The sequence below is a fragment of the Dromaius novaehollandiae genome, chromosome 5 (assembly GCF_036370855.1).
Source record: "Dromaius novaehollandiae isolate bDroNov1 chromosome 5, bDroNov1.hap1, whole genome shotgun sequence".
Classification (NCBI taxonomy): domain Eukaryota; kingdom Metazoa; phylum Chordata; class Aves; order Casuariiformes; family Dromaiidae; genus Dromaius; species Dromaius novaehollandiae.
The window spans coordinates 58,389,596-58,409,788 of NC_088102.1; the positions used below are offsets into that span (position 1 = coordinate 58,389,596).

The 20,193-nt window shown below is 39.1% G+C and overlaps 1 protein-coding gene across 7 annotated transcripts in view; it reads left to right on the forward strand.

Annotated features, from left to right (window-relative positions):
- Positions 1 to 20,193, forward strand: part of KIAA1549L (KIAA1549 like) — a 145,004-nt gene that overhangs the window by 52,314 nt on the left and 72,497 nt on the right. For 3 of the 7 annotated variants that reach the window (XM_064512938.1, XM_064512939.1, XM_064512940.1), the window contains exon 2: positions 15,713 to 19,513. In XM_064512938.1, coding sequence (XP_064369008.1) covers positions 15,713 to 19,513 — 3,801 coding nt within the window. Of the gene's footprint in view, positions 1 to 12,344; positions 12,394 to 15,712; positions 19,514 to 20,193 lie in introns of those variants that run through there. The other 4 variants (XM_064512942.1, XM_064512943.1, XM_064512944.1 and 1 more) reach the window with 4 other exon arrangements.

Below are 20,193 nucleotides of genomic sequence, written 5' to 3' on the forward strand. Positions count from 1 at the left end.
GGTTTTGGTTAGCTCATTATGACATTGCTTAAAAAACTGAATGGATCTGCCTAGGCACATTGTGTACTAGCAGGCATAGTGTGACAACACGACTAATGTGCATCTACAATTAAATCTAGTTCCTGAAGTTTTCTTTTTTCATAAGGTAGTGCAAAGAGATCTCAAAGATACATTGTGATAGTGTCTGGAGCAGGGGTATGGGGCCTCCTACTTTAAACTGTTGTCTGTAATCTACTCATAACTTTCTCTATGTCCTGTATTTTCATCTAATGAGTACAAATTTAAATCAGGGATGTTTTTGCAGCCCAGATTAACTGTGTATTTGTAATGCATAGTGTTACCGACTTACATACCTCTTTCCATATGATGGTTGTGCAGAGCAAGTTCAAAATACTGTCAGAGCAGAATGATAAAACTTTATTCCTGTTTGTATTAAGGCAAACTTATACAATGTAGTAGAAAGGATGGATTTTAAAACAGGACACTGGATATTATGCTGGGACTTTCAGCCCCCTCGTGTGACTAGATGGTATTATTGGAGTGTAAATGGGCTTTTACATTTACTTTACAAAAGTGTAAGTGATCACATTAGGCTCAGGGCAGCAGGGATTAAGTTTACTATGTTTATGACAGCTTGGTGTGTGTTTATGTAATTCATTTAAAAAAAAGTTGAGTGAGAAGAAGCAGGCCATATTTCAATTGAAATAGTTTTCACAAACTAATTGAACTCGCAGCTTGGGTCAGCTCATGTCTTTCCTCTCTTGCTGTGCAAAACCTTACTCAGATGACAAGAAAATTATGCTGCCATAGTAGAATACAGCTACTTGCACGGAGTGAGACAGAGTTTAAACAAATCCTGGCTTATTGTGTAGTATAGGCTCCCTTTCTAATCTATGGCTATTCCATAACACTGTTTCTTTATCGTGGGGAAAAATGTGAAATATGAATGTCTTTCAGCTTCAAGCTAAAGGTTGCGCCACCAACAAACTATCATATTTTATAGCAATGCAGCCTCAGTGTAACGTTTTGAAAATTGAGATCCTGTGGCTGATGTTATGAAGACACATAATATACTGTCTTCTGTTATCAAAATTTATTTTTACTGTCAGAACTTTAATATGCTTAATGTTTTAAATAGTTACTGCAATTAAAGAAGCTTTTGGATGAAGAACATGATGCTTGGTGGTTTGCAGAAAGGAAATGTGACTGAAGAATATTTATCACTTTGAAGTTACAGTTTTAAAATTCAGATCTTTGATCTATGCAGAAAACTGTTATCATTTATTTTTTTAATGAGAATTCTGGATATATCCCATAAACTATTCGAAGTACCACTTGGTAATGAATAAAGCACTGTTTGGAGAAGAATGAAATGAATTATTAATTCTTTTATTTAAGATTCAAATCAGTTTTAATAAAAACATGAAAAAAATTAACGTGGAAGTCAGCAAGGCAAACCTATAGACTGTAATCAGAATTTACAATCTCACTTCTGTCCTATCTTGCAAATAAAACACTTGTTGTCTTCATTTTAAATGAGTTAGAAGTAGAACCTGCCTTTTAGCTCAGGTACTAAGCTGGGTCTGTTGCAGGTGTTGCCCTCTGTTCAAGGCCAGAGGTTTGTTTTTGTTTTTGTTTTTTTCAATGGGTCAAGCAACTCCATTCAGCAAGTTGTTCACGTTGTTGTGTTTTCATGGGCCGACTTTTCTGGATGTTCCTTGGGGATCCATTGCTGTAGCTCGGATCTGAGCTGCTTTAGTATTGGGTGTAGATAACCACAAAGCCAGCATTTGTCTTGTGTGTGTGGTCCCCTCCCCACCCTTCCACTTTTCTCTATTCTTGCAGGGTAGACTTGGAAAAGTTTGGCTTGCTGGAGAAGAGGTTTTCCCTTCGAGTAACTTTTGGTCAATGAAACTGATTCTAATGGAGCCAAAGCTGCTCTGGGAATTTCAGCAGAGCATTTATGGAGGGCAATTTACGGTCAATTTTACCTGTAACTGTAGAGGTATCTTTACTTCTGTAGTCATATCCTGGAGTCCAGAAAATCGCATGGAATCCTGAAAATCTCAAGGTAGATGTATCAGAGCTAAAGGAGTAATTGAAATAATAATCAACAAACCTTTTTCTGTTTGTGCAAGAAGTGTGAGCCCCTTCGAATTTTCTTCAGATATTCAGAATCCACACTTCAAAGAATAACTCTTTACTGTATGGTTTTCTGTGTTACTCACAATTTTAGTTCTGTTTAATGGTGATTCATCCATGAAGTCACCAGTTTACTGCAACACTTTCCTGACTGACAGAAAAACAGAACAACAGCCTTTGAGCAAACATTACCTTTCCTAAATGTGAAGTGTCATGTCTGTGGTTATGTTTGTGCACAAGGTTCTGCATTTTACTAGCATTTAGGCTGGTTTGTTTGAAAAAGTACCCAGAAGTGCCATAAATTTGGCTTAAGGAATTTTCTTTAGAGCTCACCTGATCATTGCAAGAAGTCATCTGTAGATAATTTTACGTGAGAAACTTTCAGGTTATGCTTTTGATCTTATATGGAGCGAAGCCTCTGATGTTTAGTCTTTCTCTTTGGTAGCATTGTGGACTCAAGAGTAGATCTACACATCTATATTCTGGCATCTGTCCAACTGTTACTTAACAATAAGTAATGAAGTGCTGCATGACCTGGCAGTTTTAGCACCTTTTTTTTTTCTTGCCTTTACTTTTCATATGTCTCTTTTTCATTTTTAAATATTCAATATTCACTAATTTTCCCCAGTAATCCCTATCTCATTTCTTAGTCATTTGAATTGTCATTTCAATAGCCATAACTGTACAGAGCAAGTGAGGGCAAAAGCTTTTTAAATGCTGTGCAGTGCTTGTGTTTGACAGATGGAACATAGTCATAATGCTCCTAAAATCCTATTTCACCTGACAGCTTTAAAATTGATGTATTCAATTACATAAATGCAAAATGCTCACATAGTGTATGTACCAAGGAAAAGCCTGTATAAGTAGTGCACGATCCTTGCTCTCATGCTTGCTCATTCAGAAGTGACCACACGTATCTAACATTTGAGTGGTTGGAAAAGAATTAAGATCTGGTTCGGTTAGAGGCTGCTTTTGGAAAGAGCTTGCAGGAATCTTTTGAGCAGCAAAATCTCATGAAATTTTAGCTAAAAGGGCAGTGATTAAGTGAAAAGAAATATGGTTATATCCAAAGTGGGTCACACAGCCAGGCTTTTTCTGATTTTAGTTCTAAGTTGAATTAGAAATTAGAAAAATGGATGGATTTCAGTTGAGGATTCAAGGTGGAAGTGTTTTCAATTACTTACCTAACAGACCCATTTTACAATTCTGCAAGGTGTAATATGACAGAACACGTTAGTGTCAGGCATCTCTCCCGTAAACTAAAATACAGTAGAAGGCAGCCAACCTAACAAAACTGCTGCAGAGGAGAAAATATGTTTTATTTGGTTTGGTTTTAACTTTTCAAAAGCAGTATTTAAGTTGTTTTCTATCATGAACCCTAAACATTTTTTATACAGCATTGAAAGTTTAAATTGGGAAGTCCACTAACTTGTGTAGGGCTGTTCAAACACCATCTGGAAATAGCACCATCTATTAAATAAATATGGTTATCTTTCTAATAATGCCTTTTGTTCCAGGCAGTGCATCATCTTTTTTATCAACCAGCTGCTCACTTTGACCATTAATGAGCTGCTGATTTTACGATTAAAAGTGACTTCAACTTTTACTCAAAAATGATCACAGCTGTAGCAGAGTAATGTTGCTTTTTTGTATGATTTAGGATTCCTTCAAGTGTGCTCATTTTTCAGGAAAGCTGCTGTTGTCTAATTACTTCGCTGAAAATGCCCATGCTTTTATGTTAGGGAGAAAAATCAATTTTTTAATATCACATCCCCGATTAAAACTGCCATTTTTCATGTTTATGCAGTCAATACAAGCACAGCTACAGTCCATAGGTGCATCTGCTTGTTTTATCCATGTGTTTAGGTCTCTTTGAGCTTTGGGGTTGCTGTGTTTGATGCCTGTACCCATATGTTGATCTCTGTAATTTATATGCTGAACCATTGTAGAGTATGTAATTTGCATCTGGAAGGTGGGAGAAGTGCAGGGATACAGTGTATACAGTACAGAGCCCTCCCTGACAGAGGCAGGGCTGCCGGAATTGTGCAGTCTAGCCCATTGCGATTGTCAGCTAGTATCTGAAGAGGAGACGGACACCTGCATCCTAGGAACAATAGCTGTGTTAGAAATGTTCTGCTAATTTCAGACTAATTATATTACTCTTCTAGCATTGTTCTTAATTAGTTCTTTTCCCTCTCTGGTCATCCCTTCCCCATGTACTTAGAGCAATTGCATACACTCTTAGCCTTTATATGGTAGGCTAAGGAGGGCCTTCTGGTTTGGGTCTTCTGTTGTAGAAGTGGCTCTCCATTCCAGTTAGCATTTCAGGTTTCTTCATCTCCATTTTCTCTCTAAGTTGCAATGTCAATGACTGTAAGATATCCTTAGTGCCTAAGAAATGCAAAAAGCTAAGGTAAATGTGCTCTGTGTGTGTTTATACTTGGAATCCTATACTGAACATGCATTATTGCCTGTGTTGTGATACAGTGAGGTATCAAGTGGTCAGTCTAAGTAATATAAACCTCATACAAATCTCCATCTCATCTCTCTCATAAAATTTCTTGCCCTTCATTTTTTTAGCATCGCATACCTCTAAGCATAAGAGTATTTTGCAAAGAAAGAGGTGTGTTCTCACAACTCTGTAGCATAAACTCTGCATGATGATGGTGTCTTCTTTCATTCTAGCATTCACCACTGTGAAATGGAAAGATTTGACCAGTGCCGTGACTGCTGGTTTGTTTAGTTAGTTCTTGCCTTCTTTCTTGAAACTTCTCATTGGATTGTTGTTTTTATAATGCAAGCACTTATTCTTCAGGGCTGTGTGTATTATGCAGGAAGTCCTCCAAATCTTTGCCTGAATATTCATTGCTAATAACTGAGCTTGGATCCAGGCTGTGGTCTAAGATATTTTCTCGGTGTTCTCAGGTACCTCACAGTCTACTGATGTTTCCTGTTTATTTTTCAGATTCAGAAAAAGATGCCATATATCTGCGCTGGTCCAACTTTCCTTCTAGATTTTAATTGGTGACTCTGGAAGAGTTAGATTTGACTGGGCAGTTATTTAACCTTTTTACTGCCAGTGACTGGATTTCCCCTCTATGCTTTTAGCCTCTTTTACTCTGTCAACAAGGACGGCTGACTTTTATTACAGATAGTAATGGCATCATGTGAGATAGCACTTGCAATGATTTCCAAGAGGTGAGAAGGTGAAGGAGCCAACATATTACTATAAATTTGAGCTATTGCCTCTTTTATGCAGCAAGAAAAGAAGCTCCTGAAAATAAAGGTTAAGGAGCTGTTCAAAGCACAGTGGAAGTCATAGAAAATGAAAAAATAGTTTTTAAACGCTTGCACGGTACTTTCTAGCTTGAGCCAAGTCATCGTGTACTTTAGAGCAGGCAAGGAGCTTTACAATTAACAACCTAGTTGATGTGCATAGTTCATTAAGGTGTAATTTTTAATTGCAGTAAATATTGCGCTTCATGCTAAATAGCCGTTGCAGGTCATAACAAAACTGCAGTTTGATTTCTTGCTCAAGAAAAATTCAGTCACTGCTCTGTCATTTTGGCTTGACCTCAGTAATCTTTCTGAAAACTTCCTTGAATCTGAAATTGTCCTTTGTAGTAGTGATTTCTCTCCTCTTGAGAATTTGGGTCCTTGCTTCATTAATGGCTCTCCCAGTAAAACGTTTGTAAAAGGTAGAAATCAAAGGGCAATATTGAAGAAAAAAACCCTGGAATTTTTAAAAAGGATTATGTTTAAATTGATTTGTCAAAAGTTAGTACGTAAGATAGGACAAATCGAGAAGATATATACAAGGTTTTCTTCTCAGTTCTTACCCTCTTTTTTTAAGTGGAGAGAGGATAAAGCAAAGCATTGAAAAGCAGCTCTCTTCTGTAACTTTCTTTCACTGCTGTCAAGCCTGCTCAGAAGAAGAAATCTAAGAAAAAAACCATACACCTTGCATGGACTCTTTCTCAGCGAGAGCTTATGTTTATAGTCTCATTCATTCTCATGAAGAGAATTCCCTTCTAAAGAAGCACGTGTCGCACTTTGGCTCGATATTTATATGTTAGCTCATTCGTGGTAGCAGATCTTACTTGTTTACTGGTTTAATCTTAGTGCTTTCTGAGGCCAAGTCATAGATTTCTTTAGGATGACGCAGTCGTGCCATGTACTGAGATGGCGGAATGCTGGTTATGTAACACACACCCTGAACATCACATACAGTTCCAGGCTGGAGTGTGCTTCTGCTGCCTTGTTTTAAAAAGGCAGGTTATGTACTCCATTTACTCCAGATGTGGAACACGACAAATTATGTAGCCTTTGCTGACATTTGTCTAGAGTGGCCAGAATTGTACTAAGCTAAAAATCAATTTAGGTTAATGATTTTTGGTTTTTTAAAACTGTGGCTTTTCATACTTTCAAACCATTATCAGTGGGGCAATATTGAAACACACAGTGGGGAACAACTTCCAAGATAAAGCAGTGTACTTCTGTACACTGACCTTCACATATCCCTTCTATGTAACCCCTTCTTTCCCTGTCTTCACCTTTTTATCCTTGATTACAGTTGGAATCCACAGGAAACAGAAAGAAGTTGAGACTAGCAAAAAGCATTGCAGAAATCCCCTCTCCTTCTATCGATCGCACATATGCAGCACCTCTGAGATCACATTTTTCCTGGGAGAGGATTAAGAGGGAATTCCTGTCCCTGCCTTGGCTACAGCACTGCCGCTTCAGGCCTGGCAGCGCACTCTTGGAGGCGGTAGCTGTTCTGCTGTGCTGAAGAAGGCAAGAGAGCTGCTCGAGCAGCACCGCTCTGCCCCTGCATCGGGCTGGGGGGCTGCCTCACTGCCTGTCTGTGTCTTCAACTGAAACAGTCATCAGAAAACAGAGAGCTCATCTGCCCTTGACACTTGTGTATATTTTGCTTCTAGTTATTATGAGTTAAAAGATTAGAAATTGAGAGAATAACTGAAATTAAGCAGTTTTGGGGTTGTACAGATATGGCATCAAGCATTTGGGTTGCACACTTCGAAAACTTGAGATGGGCTTTTTCTGATAATTCTGAACTTCTTGGTCTCGTTTTTGGAATTGTGGCTGTGACATTAAGAAATATAAACTGTTGAAAACTTTTAAAGCATTCTCTACAGAAGTATGCTTGTGAAGATAGTGGTTCAAATAAAAATTGTTTTTTACAGTTGGTTTCCAGCAACAACTTGGAGTTTTGGTAAGAAGCTGTGTTTTTATTATCTAGCTGCAGCCGTATATACATTGTTCCATAGGCAGTGCTGTTAATACATGCTTACATGTATCAAGCTGATGCTGTGATAATCAGCATTTCTTGAATTTCACTTTCTTTTCTGAAAGTGTTTTGTTTAATAATGTTGAGCAAGCCACGTGCTTGGATCTCCCTGCTCCTAGGTATGCTGACTTTTAAAATGAGTGGCACTCAAAGGGATGATGCACATTCACTCAATTAACAGTGATAGTGGCCTAAGATGCTGCGACCTCCAACCTGTTTGTGATCGGCTGTCTGCTGGAGAGACCTTTCTGCAGCTGCACATCGGTGTCTTGGTATCTGAACGTAAACTTCTGTGGAAAGCCCCCATAAAACTGGTACAGCTTACTCTTGTGCCAGTGCTAGCTTCTGGTAGATGGGCAAAAGGGACAGCTTGTTATGGAGGCGGGGATGCTGTCTAAATTGCTGCAATAAGATTTGCCAGAGCTAAATTGTCAGATTGCTTAGATGATTATAAAGGTAATTTGAAATCATTGTCTGTGTTGTGACATGTGTTGTGTTGTGAATGATTTGTGTTATTAGTAGACTGTCTGTACTTACTTTCCTTCTGTTGTGGACACCCCAGCAGAGGCACCTTAGGGATATGGAGTGGGTTGCATTGGTGGATTAAGCAAGGAAGGTTGATATGCTTCAGCACTCACCCCCTGCCCCAACGTCTTTCTCCTCTCCTGTCTCTGAACATATAGTCTGTTCAGCAGAGAAGGCTGAAAAGAATAGATGACGACTCTTAAGTTTCCCCAGGCTACAGCATTCAAATGAACTGGAGTGAGTGCTGGCTTATTTTACACATAATTTTGGGAAGGTGCAGAGATTAGGGAGTGCTACATATTGTGTGTGTTCCCCCTTCTGAGGGGAAAGGAAAAGTCAGGAGAGGGGACAGTAACCTCATCAGGTTAACTTGCTGCAATGAATTAAACGAGTCAGCGAGCGCATCCTAAGGCTGGTAGAGCGGAGTCCGGAGGGCTCTTCCCTCATTGCAGGTTATGGCCTCAAATGCTGCATACAAAAGAGGATTCGTGTGTCTGGTTTGGTGAGCAGAGAGCTTTTTGGCTCAAGGGAGCATTCATAGTTACTGAACCAGTATGTCAAAATATATTGTGTTATGTAATTTGTGGCACAGTTCAACCTTTGAAAAGCTGTATCATTATTTTAAAAAGTTCAGGAGGCATCATAATTTATTTTCTGCTTTGTTACAAGAAAAATTTGTATGACTTTAAGCAAGTATCCCCTTAGTAGCTTCAGTTTTTTCTTGTATTTGATTTTTTGGGGTTAAGCTCTGGAAGCTTTATTAAAGGAGTAACTTTTGGTTAAGAAAATACTTTTTTGTTGTTGCATGTAATAGAAAGGTGTACCATCGGTGACTTGTAGCTATGGGTGATAAAGTAAGCAGAGCCTGCGTTTTCTGTGCTTCGCTACCTAACTTCAAAAGGGTCCAAATAGACAAGATGTAGGCCCAAATCTTTTCATGGGATTCAAATTTTGGTGCCACTCTTAGTCTTTCCTACCTCCAGAATTAAAGCAAACCATGAATCATTCCTCTACAAATGTGGTTTGCTTAAATATCATGGGATTTTAAAATGTTTTAATGTTGTTTCATCTTACAGCCACAATAATTCAAATTTTACTTTAAAAAAAAGTGAAAGCTGAAATATTAGTAGAATCAGTTTCATTCAAGGGATGGATTTTTATAAAAAACTCAATACTGCAAGTCTCAAGGTAAAATCATGAGAACTGGCAACTTTGGTGTTGCGCATTCCCAAATGAAAAATGACATTTTTTTCCCTACATTGTGCATGAAATCACTTACTATCTTGATGCTAGCAGTGTCTATATAAACTTCCCTGAATAGTCATAATTCCTTTGTAAAAGTTATGTGTTTTCAAAAAATTAGGTAAGCAATATGCTAAAGCCAACTGTCTGGCTCATAAAAGCATTGTTCCTAAAAGTATTGCTGAATAGGTAATGCAAATCACTTTTTTTAACTCACATTTTTTTCCCCTTAAACTTTCTTCTGTTGTAAAGTCCTAACTTTGTGCAGTATGGTACTTCCCCAGACAATTTTTTTCTACTGAAAATCAGTTTTGTTTAAACAGAACATTTTAGTAGCTGGCAGTTTGGGGACAAATTTTTTTTTTCTGGTTTTGGAAAATAGAGTAATAAAAGCTTCCATGTGTTGTTTTCTAGGGCCTCTGAGAAAAGGCCTTTTTTGCAGGGGGGAGAGGGTGTTTGTTTTTTAATGACCAGCTCTTCTGGCTATTGCCTGTTGCAGGTAAATGGACAGTAGGAGGTAAACAATTGGCTCTTGGTAAGGAGTTCTGTATTTTAATGCTGCAGGTCAGAATTTTGGTTTTGGAAGGCCAATGTCTAATCTGGGAAGACTTACAACCTAAACAAATGTAAGAATCAGCCATAATTAAGTTTTACCAATTCCATGCAGCTAGTACCAGTAAAATTTTGATATGCTACATAGTTGTTTTGGAAATGCTGTCTTTAATTGGTGGCATGTTTCATATTCTTTGACCCATAAAATCTGCATTCCTTGTCCATTTTTCCAATTGTACAGCTCTTAAGTAATAAGGAAAGATATATTCTAGTAAACTCTGAAGTGGCTCAAAAAACTTGTATGCTCGTAATAGTGTCATAATGTGTAGGCATAATATTCCTGGACCTTTTAACAGCAGAAGTTAATTGTGTAGCCCTCTGGGAAGGGGGTTGCCTTTTTCCACCGGTGTAGCAGGGGTTCTTTTTCTGTTTATTTTCCTGTCTCCTCCAATGTTAGTCACGCCTGACCTTTCATCACCCATCTCTCCTAGCAAAATAATTCAAGAATAAACCTTTGTACTTGTGAGAAGAGAAAAACAGTGCATTTCTGGATGTAATAGTCACTTTGTTTTTAGGTGGTGATGCAGCCCTAGCATAGTGCTGTCTATTATTGGGTAGTTTGAGGTAAGGTGGTAAATGGCCTCCTCAGTAGTACTTCTCCTTCATAGTAGACTACTCTTCTATGTATGCATGTATGTTTGTAATGGCTTATGCAACAAGCTGAATTATTATTTTTTAAAGCTGCTTTTAGAATTGCTTTTCCTTATGGCTGCCTATTTTAGACTACTATTAAATCCAGATTGCCTATGTAATGACTCAGTGTTTGGATTTCCACTGCACTTCAGATAGGCAGTAGTTACTTTTATATAGATACTATTGTATTATTATACATCTGAGAATGGAGATTCTGTTTTCAATGGCCTGAAGATTATGAAAAGATGTAGAATATCTTCCCATGTATAATGGGAAGACGTCTTGGCCTATCATACAATAAAACTCCTGAATATCCTCTTTATCAGCTTCACTCTTAAATGTTACTGATCCAGATGATCTGTGAGTAATGGAATGGAAGTCAAGACAACAGAAATCTTCTGTTAAAGATGCTTTCAGGTTGAGTTGATTGATTCTTAAACACTGCAGATATCTTACGTTGCGACTCAGAAGCAGCAAAGAAGTATTTCTAGGCTACTGCTACAGCACCTGAGAGGTTGCTCTGGAGTTCTGAGAAGTTCTGTGTTTCCTGTGGTAATGAAGCAGGCTGTGGTAGCTGTGGCATCTGGTATTCAGCTGAGGTTCTCAAATCTTGTTTTAACCTTTTTGTGGAGGAAATTAAATCCTCACTGTCCTTTTTTTTTTTTTTTTTTTTTTTTTTTTTTTTTTAATTCAATTGCAGTTGAATTTGCTTTGGGAATAACAAATTCAGTTTTCTCCATCTGAGATTCAACCCCTTGGAAATACAGGGGGTATCTGAAGAAAATGCTGAATCTGCAGCTTTTCTCTTTTATGGGAAGAAGAAAGGGGGAAGGAAACAAGAAAGAAACTGAGGTGAACGTGATTGTCAGTCCCTTCCAAAGTCTTAGAACAAGTCTCCTCCTTTTCTGTCATTATTGTTCTCCTTTAAATGTCAAGTTTTGGAAGCATCATCAGGAATGTTACAGAACTGAGCTTTCAGGTTGGTTATGACTCCAGGCACATTGCTGAAGATATGAGTGTATTTCAGGGAGATGTGAGTGTATATATCGTTTCCTTCCAGGAGTAATTTTTGCTAAATCTTTTTAGATGTGTTAGCTTTTTTGATAGTCTTCCCATTGATACATCCATAGAGCTAAGCAAAGGATAAATTTATGTATCAGTTCCTCGTTGAGAAAGAAACAGATACTCATCTGTCCTGAGAGGAGCTTTACTGTTGGGATCCTACAGCTTCTGTATGGCTTCTGGTCTTATTCATTGCCTGGGAGTAGAAGGCAGGACAAACGAGAATGGATGTGTTGGGGTGTCCACAGAATGGTCACGCTGCTCACTTCCTTAGCTGAAATTATCCAGCAGCTTATAGAGGGAGGGTCACGATGAGGACTACCTGACAGATGACTGCAGCACACTTATAGGAAATGCAAACTTGAAATCAATCAAATTGCAACAATAGGCAGTAGTTTGTAATTCAAGGCAAAGAGGACCACATCTCTGCCCATCTTCCTGTTCAGACTATCTTCCCACATGAGTTTGGGAGAGACTGTTGTTTCTGAGAGCTCTCCCCAGAGTAGAGAAATGACTTATTTTGTAGGCAGCAAATCTTTTCTGTCTAATCTAGGGAAAAATATATCATTTTTTCTGTTACAGATCTTTGGCTTCTTATGCCATAAAGCAAGCAGGACCATAGTTTCAAATATCAGCAGCATAAATGTGCAATTTGATCTCTTTTTTTTATATTGAAATACAGCTTTTATGGGCCTGAAAATTTGACAGACCTTTTCATTGGCCATTACTTCTTTCAGGGGAGATTTGCGTACCAATTAGTCGTCTCACTGGAAATAACCTAACCTGTGTGAAGAACAACACACGACTGTGATATCGCAGGAGCAGGGGCAGAAGTTGGATAATAATCAAGACTTCTTGCTTCAGAGGGGGTATAACTTTGTTGTCATTGTTTACTGTCGCACATTAACTTGATGTATGTATCGCCTTCAGCCTTTGGAGTGGTACAGGGTGCCTCTACTGATGTCCTGCCTGTTGCTATCCCCCTTATATTTGCAAAGGGGACGTTGGTCTGCCTCTTGGTAGGTTTTGCTTTGGTCCTCGTTACTCCTAGGTGTGCACAGGAGGGCTCAGAAATGTTAAAGCCATCACTTTCTCTGAATCAGATCAATTTTTAACTTCCTGCTATGGCACATTTGAGATGTTTCTTGTTACTGTAGGTGAAAAGACCAGTCAAAGACTGGTCAACCAGTCAATGATGGTTGTTATAAGGTTACTGCTAAATGGGCTTTAGTGTGGTTGGAGAAGGCAGTTAGCCTTGAAGTATGAAAGAGTATCAGGTAGTCTGAGGCATGAGAAATAACTACTGGGATGTGCAAGTAATGGCACAGCCTTGGTTTGCACAGTATTTAATAAATATCTGTAGTTATTATCAGCCTACCAGCTCAGGTAAGAGTATATACTTCAGTTTAAACTCCTTGTATGGGGAAGATAATTTTGCTTTTTGAGTGCTGCGTCCGGTCAGATGCAGAATGTTGATACTTACGGTAGAAGATTGAAAAAGATATTGATAGTATCTTTCTGCAGAGATAGAAACAAAAGAAAATTTGCTACTGCAGAATGACAGCATTCATATTCTGGTTGCAGAATATTGAATAATTTTTTAAACCTCAAGTTACTCAAGAGCTTTAGTTTAGTAATGGACATAAAAGGAAAAATTGCTGGTTGATATCAAGTGGAGGAAACAAGAACTAAAGGATTAAACGGTGGTTAGAGGACATTTTTGTTTGGTATTTTAGCCGCTTTGAATTTTGTGAGCTTTCCTTTACTGCTTGTCAAAATGTGGTATCATCAATTCCCCACTTCTTCAGGTTTGCATTGCCTCTTAGTTAGTTATTGTTCTCATTAAACCAAAGTGTGAAGAAATATATAAAGAATGTTACAGATTGTGTATGGATTGATGTTGACAGATCTTGCTATTTTAGAAAGCAAAAAAAAACATTGACTTGTTTAATTTCCCTTTAGGACTCATGTTTGCAAAGTGCTAGATGAATCTCATGTGAAGGCTTTGCGTTCATTTTTCAGTACAGCCTATCACTTCAAAGGTGAAATGACAATTTATTAGAGATGTAACAGATTGGGTAATGATGACTTCTTTGGTTGAGCTGACATCAGAAACTGAATGTCTGATTTTGCAAACCACATAATCTAGTTCTTAATTCTAAGCGTATATTGAAACCATTCTAATTCGGCAAAATACATTCTCTTTCCTAACTTCTCTTAAAAAGATGTCTGACTAGAGCAGGGAAGGAAAAGACAGCAAAACACAATCAAGTGCAATGTGTCTCAACACTGTATGGTGAAGCATGTAGATTATCAGCAATTAGGCAGCACCAGTCCTTTAGGGCTCAGGTCCTACAATGACACATCAGCAACAACAGTGCAAATAAAAGCATTACTTCTAAGCATTCCAGTTATGCCACAAGGCTCTCCTTGGATCAGAGTCCTTGGTAGACTGTGCTGCCTCATGACCTGCTTCTCATCTGTAAGGCAGTATAAGGTCATCTGGTACGGCTATATACAGGCCAATTAGGGATCATCCTGGTCTGCTTATCTCTTTTTTGCTGTAGATAGTCCTGTGTCTGCCTACCTTTGTCTGCTTTTGTCCAAAATGCTAGTGTCCAAATTAGCCCGTATTAGGTGCAAGGTCCTGGGATTATTTTTAGCTGTTTGAAGCTCGGAGTTCTGTCCTGGCTTCCATCCTGGAACTGCTTCCCTAAAATAACTTGTTTCTGGGTTCTTTATTTGCTCTTGCATCTCAGTGAAAGAAAAATAAACAGCCATTCTTCATCATGGTCAAATACAGCTCTTAAATAGAGGGATAAAAAGGAAGATCTGTATTTTTTGGTGTGAAGATGCCACACCGAACATATTAAGTAACTCAGTTCCAGCAGGTTCAAGTTGAATGAACACAGGAGCCTGAAGGAGCTAGTCTAATCATCTGCTTTGGCCTGTGCATATGGATGATGGGCAATGAAGCACAAGGGCAGCACAAGAAAGAAACTTAGCTTTAAATAGGTGCAGTATGACCCATTTTCCTCTCTTGTGCTGTATAATATTCTGCTGCTGGCTCCTGTTTATACAAGATTATCCTCTTCAATACTGTTGGCTGTATTGACACCTGGGTTTGTTGGCGGCTGGAAGTAATATCCAACCTATTTTATAACCATATATTTCAAGGTCTGCCCCCTGCTTACTCTTCCATGCCTTTAGGCTGAGGTTAGTCCTGCAGGTATGGAGAAGGCTGGCATTCTCTGTGTCTGCAGTATCCAGGGGCGGTGCAGTTCGCGGGCTGGGAATGGCTCTGCGTGGTGCCTCTACTCAGCTTTGCGAGGGGGTACAGCTTGGCACAGTAGCAAATGCCAGTACTGAGTTTTGATCTAGTATTGGGGGGGGCGGGGGGAGGAGAGAAAAAGAAAATTAAATTTTACTTTTGCTTTAATTGTAATCTTTAAATTAGTAAGAACGTAAGGTTTCCCAAGCTATGATTTTTAGAAGAACTGTAATCGCTTTAAGGAAACAAAGCCTAGGAGCATTATGATGCTGAATGTAGAATAAACAGGTGTTTGAAGTGTGTTGTACATCTGGACATATCAAATAAGGAGTTTAATTTCCTAATTTGTTTTGGATCTTACCCCCCCCCCCCCCATATTCATCCCTGTTACATTTTTTCCCTTTTGTGCCTGCAATTGCATACATTATTAGAACTGGCAAGATGAACACCTCCAGATGCATCCTACAGGAACCCAGCCATTACAGACTCTATTCACGTATTAGACTGCATGCCAAGTCAGTGAAGCCTGGTTGTCAAAATCCATTCCCTTTCTACAGTGCTTCTAAACCCAACTTCTCACATAATATTTTGACGCAAGATCACTGATGATAACCTCAAGAATTGTCCCAAGCTTAAGGTATCTTTTAGTATGTTAAGCCATTCTAGTTAAAAATAGTACTTGTACTGTCTATAAAGCTTGTCTTTCTGTCAGATGAAACATCTTGAGAGGTTTATAATCTATCACATTGTACTTTTCACCGTTCTTTAACTTTCCCTGAATGTTTGTCCTTTGAATACAAAAAGAAAAGTCACTAATTTTACTGAAGATAATGCATTTAATGCTGTGATTTATTGCAACAAGATCTCTCCTCTTCCTTCTGGAGAAGAGAGTACTCATTTTATTTACTGTTTTACAGGTATCAAGCAACAGCATATCAACGTTGCTCCTTCAACAGAATCTTTTCCTAATTGGAGATCTATGCTATCACCCACACGGCCTTTTACAGAAACTAAGACTTCCTCAGTAGTTGACATTTCTATGGGACAGACTTTAGAGAATGCAAACTTGCTTCAGATGATAAGAACAACATTGACTGGCACACGTGCCAGAACTGTGGATCAAACTAATCTTTCACCCACTCTTTATCAAGGCAGTGGAAATAGTGCTTCCCAGGAACCTGCTGAAGTTTCAGCTGATTCACCTCTGAGGTCATCATCTCAAGATGCAGATGAACCAGCTGCTGTATCAGGTTTGCCTCAACTCGGTATGTTTGCCACATTGTTCACTACACCATCAATGACACATTCAAGTACAGCTGTGCCATTTCAGCTAATGCCATTAGAAACACCTTCCATTTCAAAAGAGAGCACGTCAGGATCAGACATTCTTGCAGCTGTTCCATCACCATCATTCTCTTCATTGATAATCCAGTCACCTCATACCATTAACTTTCGTAAATCAGCTCTACTGCCCATCAAAATGCCTTTGTCCACAGATCCTGAAAGTTCCTTCAACACAGATTCAACCAACTCTCAGGTTAGTGGAAGCAGAAATAGTCCTCTGAGCCTGGTCACTGTAGTAAATTCCAGCATGGTGAATCGCACGTTATCTAGAAAGGGTCCTAGGCTTTTTACGGGTACCATGTCTTTTAATCTCTTTGGATCAACAACAATGCATTTCACAAAAATAATGGGAAAGGAGTCTTCTTCAGAAAGGACCTCTTTGTTATCTGTATACTCGGATACTCCTGTGTCAATAATAATGTATCAGTCTTCTGCGCCAGTAACTTCCAGAAGTGCATCATGGTTTCCTAATGAAAGTGTGTATAATGTATCCTCTACTGGAGGAAAGCCCAACAATCGGCCATTTAAGGCAATGTTGACTGACAGAACAAATGGTACCACTCCTTCTCTGTCATCACCAGTTTTTCAGAATAATGCAGAGATTCCTGCATCATTCTTCCATCCTGTGAGTGCTGCACATAAAATATCCAAAATGAGTTATCCTCAGCCTTCCACAGCACTGACTAATTGCACTACAAGCTCTACCAGAGCAGCATTCATGTCATCAGCTTCTGAGAGCCCTGTTAAGGTCTCCAGCTCAACAGAGAACACGTCTGGCGTTTTGTTGCCAATATCATTTATTCCAGATGCAGATAACACTGGCAGCACGGTACTGCGAATACTAGCACTTACAAGTGAAACAGATTTTCTTCTTAGAAATACAACACACTCCCATTCAACAAGCACTGTATCTGCCTTGCAAACTGAGACGAATCAAACTTTTACTATGGCAACACACATGAGCAATACAAGTGCAGCAGCAGCCTATGAGGACCCTTTGGTAACTATTTCCTTGCATCACTCAGTGTTGACTATGAATCAGACTTTTGCAAAAGACCTGACTGATAGAACTTATGAAGCAAAGGGCATGCTATTGCCAGCTGCTTCTGGACGTATTCCAATTTCTGATGGCTCTCCTGTGACAAGAACAGCTCGAAGGTCTTTCATGAGAGGGGTGACAGCAAAAATATCCACCATTAATGCTAACAGTGTTCTGCCTTACGAATCTCTTTCTAAAGTTTCTCTCAATATCCAAGCCAGTAAACTCGCAAAAGGATCAAGGATAACAAGCAGTGTTTCGGAAGCAGAAATGACTAGCCCTGATCTAGCTGCAGTGTCGTTAATTACTTCCCTTGAAAGACTTTCAAAGCCTGAACTTGCTATCACAAATACCTCTGCTATTAATATCTCTATGACTGTGCATCTTCCACCTGCTAATGCAGGAAGTCCAGAGGTAACTGAAAATGAAGAAAGCAATATGAGAGTACCCGCAGCTGTAACTCCACACACAGAACATTCACCTCTGTCAGCTTTAAATCAGTCTAATTTTACCTCTGGTCATACTTCACATTCAATTGATACAAAGCACTTCACCTCTGTTGTGCCTTCAGAATGGCGTACATTGCCACCATCTGTTTCCATGACAAAAATGATAGATAGCCACCGCTCAGGTTTTTCTCATATTTCAAGTGCTGTCTTTGAAAGCAATGTAGAACCTAGAAACTCTTCTGAAGTTGCAGCTTCAGTGTCTAAATGGACCAGTACAGCATTAGTCTCTTCAACTAATGTTAATATTCCTTCAGTAAAAACTTCAGTCAAAATGCTAATAAGGGAAGTTCCTCGAAGTACTTCCCCATTAGAAACTGAGTACCATACATCGTATTCAAAAGTTTCAGGTCTGCAAAATAAAACAAATAGAAATAAGCAACTTTTTCTCTCTGCTGCTTCAACAAACTATACATCTGCAACATCTAGTCAAAATATTTCAAATTTAGCTTCCAGTGGAACAAAGTCTAATAGTTTCCCAGAATTTGGTATACATGCACTTGGACTGAAAACATCTCCTGTTCAGTATTCATCCCTTGCTACTACTATGATGATACCTGATGCCCTGCAAAAAAATCATGGAAGCATAACTGAAAACTTTACTGGTTTCTTCACTGTTGGGAACATTAATGTCACTACAGAGTATAAAACACCACTCCAGCTACATGTGCCTTCTCTTAATGATACAGGTGTTTTTCCTAGTACTCTGGAATCACAAACAAATGCTGGAAAAGTCACTTTACTGACAAAAACCTTAAATGCAACACCAGCCCAGGCTTTTGAGTTCACTGACAACCTGACTCTCTCAGCCAACTATGGAGTCAGTTCAGATGAGAGCTTACTGCGAACAAAGTCTCCTTTTCCAGTAACTAGGCTTTCTTCTAGCTCAACTCACATGCATAGTTTTATTACAGAAGAAGACATCAGTTCTGGAAATATGCCAGAATTTGCAGATAACGGTTTAGAGTCATCTGGTTATTTGATTACAGTTGATAAAAATCCAGCTACGTTTAGTATGGAAGAGTGGCACACAAATGTTACAAGACATAGTCTAGTTCCCATTAACATGTCTAACAAAGCTACCCAAGGCATCCCATTGCAAACACCTGTCACCAGTGCTCTGCAGTCAGTCATCATAACTTCTGTCCATGCATCACCAACACATCTAACTTCTACTTCTTTGTCAACAACCAACTTTACCCATTCTGTCATTACAGTGTTATCTGGAGTGTCTTCTGGTGCAATACCTACAGTAGGAACTTCAGAAGCAAAACAAATAACAAGAAAATCATCTCCAACTTCACCAGTGCCAACTTCTTCTTTCTTTTCTCTAGGCACTGAAAACACACCTTTGCCATCTGTGATGGCTTTAAGCACACCAATACTGACGCTAACAAAAAATAACACTACCGCAAAATTGACATCAATTCTAAGCTCAGTAGGAACACATACAGATTTTCCTTTTGCAACAAGAAACACAACTGCATCACCCATGGAGATGACAGCTATACTTATACCCCCTAAAAGTAGCACAATTGCAGCTTCCACGCTTGCATCCACAGTACATGCACCAAGGCAGATAAAAACAACAGTAACTGACACCCAGAAATTCCCAAGCTCAGAAATCACCAAAACGTCAACCCCCTATCCACTGACAATTACAGCAGCTTTGACATCTATTACAGCATCAGCGAAAACAACTAGGCTTCCCCCTACTCCGGTGGAAAGCACTTCTGCTCTTCCTGAAACAGCAGCAGCATCTTTGGCGAGTGTGACAGCAGCTCTTCCTCTGGAATGCCACCTCTCTGGGAACCAGATGCTTAAAACAGGTATGACTGTGCACTGAAGGTGCTGAGCGGACCTTGCTTTTGTGTAAGGGGCAACTGGTGAGGAATCGGAAACGTACTGAAGCACCAAATAACGTAGAGGATTAGTCTAGGGGCAAGGTTGTGGCACTAACGAAGCATATAGATAAAGGCAAGTTTGCAACATAGAGGTGCTACGTTAGCTTTACTTGTAGCTTAGACTTTACAATGAGCATGTCAAATGACATAATGAGATTGCATGCTCTGAAGCTCAGATAATTGCTACAGGAATTTAACAGAACCACTTTTATGGAGATACAACAACACGTAATATGATACAGTGATAAGTCTGTGTCACTGAGGTAGGCAGTATGGTAACCTGCCTCAGACTTTTGACCTGTTTACGTATGCGTACATAATGCTATAATTAAAGATTCATTTAAAATCATGTTTAGTATTTAAAACCATGCATTTTAAAATTGGGAGGATTTTGATCTTTCTAGCTGAACAATACTACTTGCTATGGCTCATAACTGTAGTCTTTCACAGACAGCTTTTCCTTAACTTTAGGAACTCTAAACTGGAGGGATCTTGAGAGATTTCCTTGCCACTTACGTCTAAGGAGTCCTTATGGTAGCATAGTGCGTTACCAGAAGGTGTGTGTATCTTGGAGCTCTCGGCAAAGAGAAGAGCTAAATTAAAGG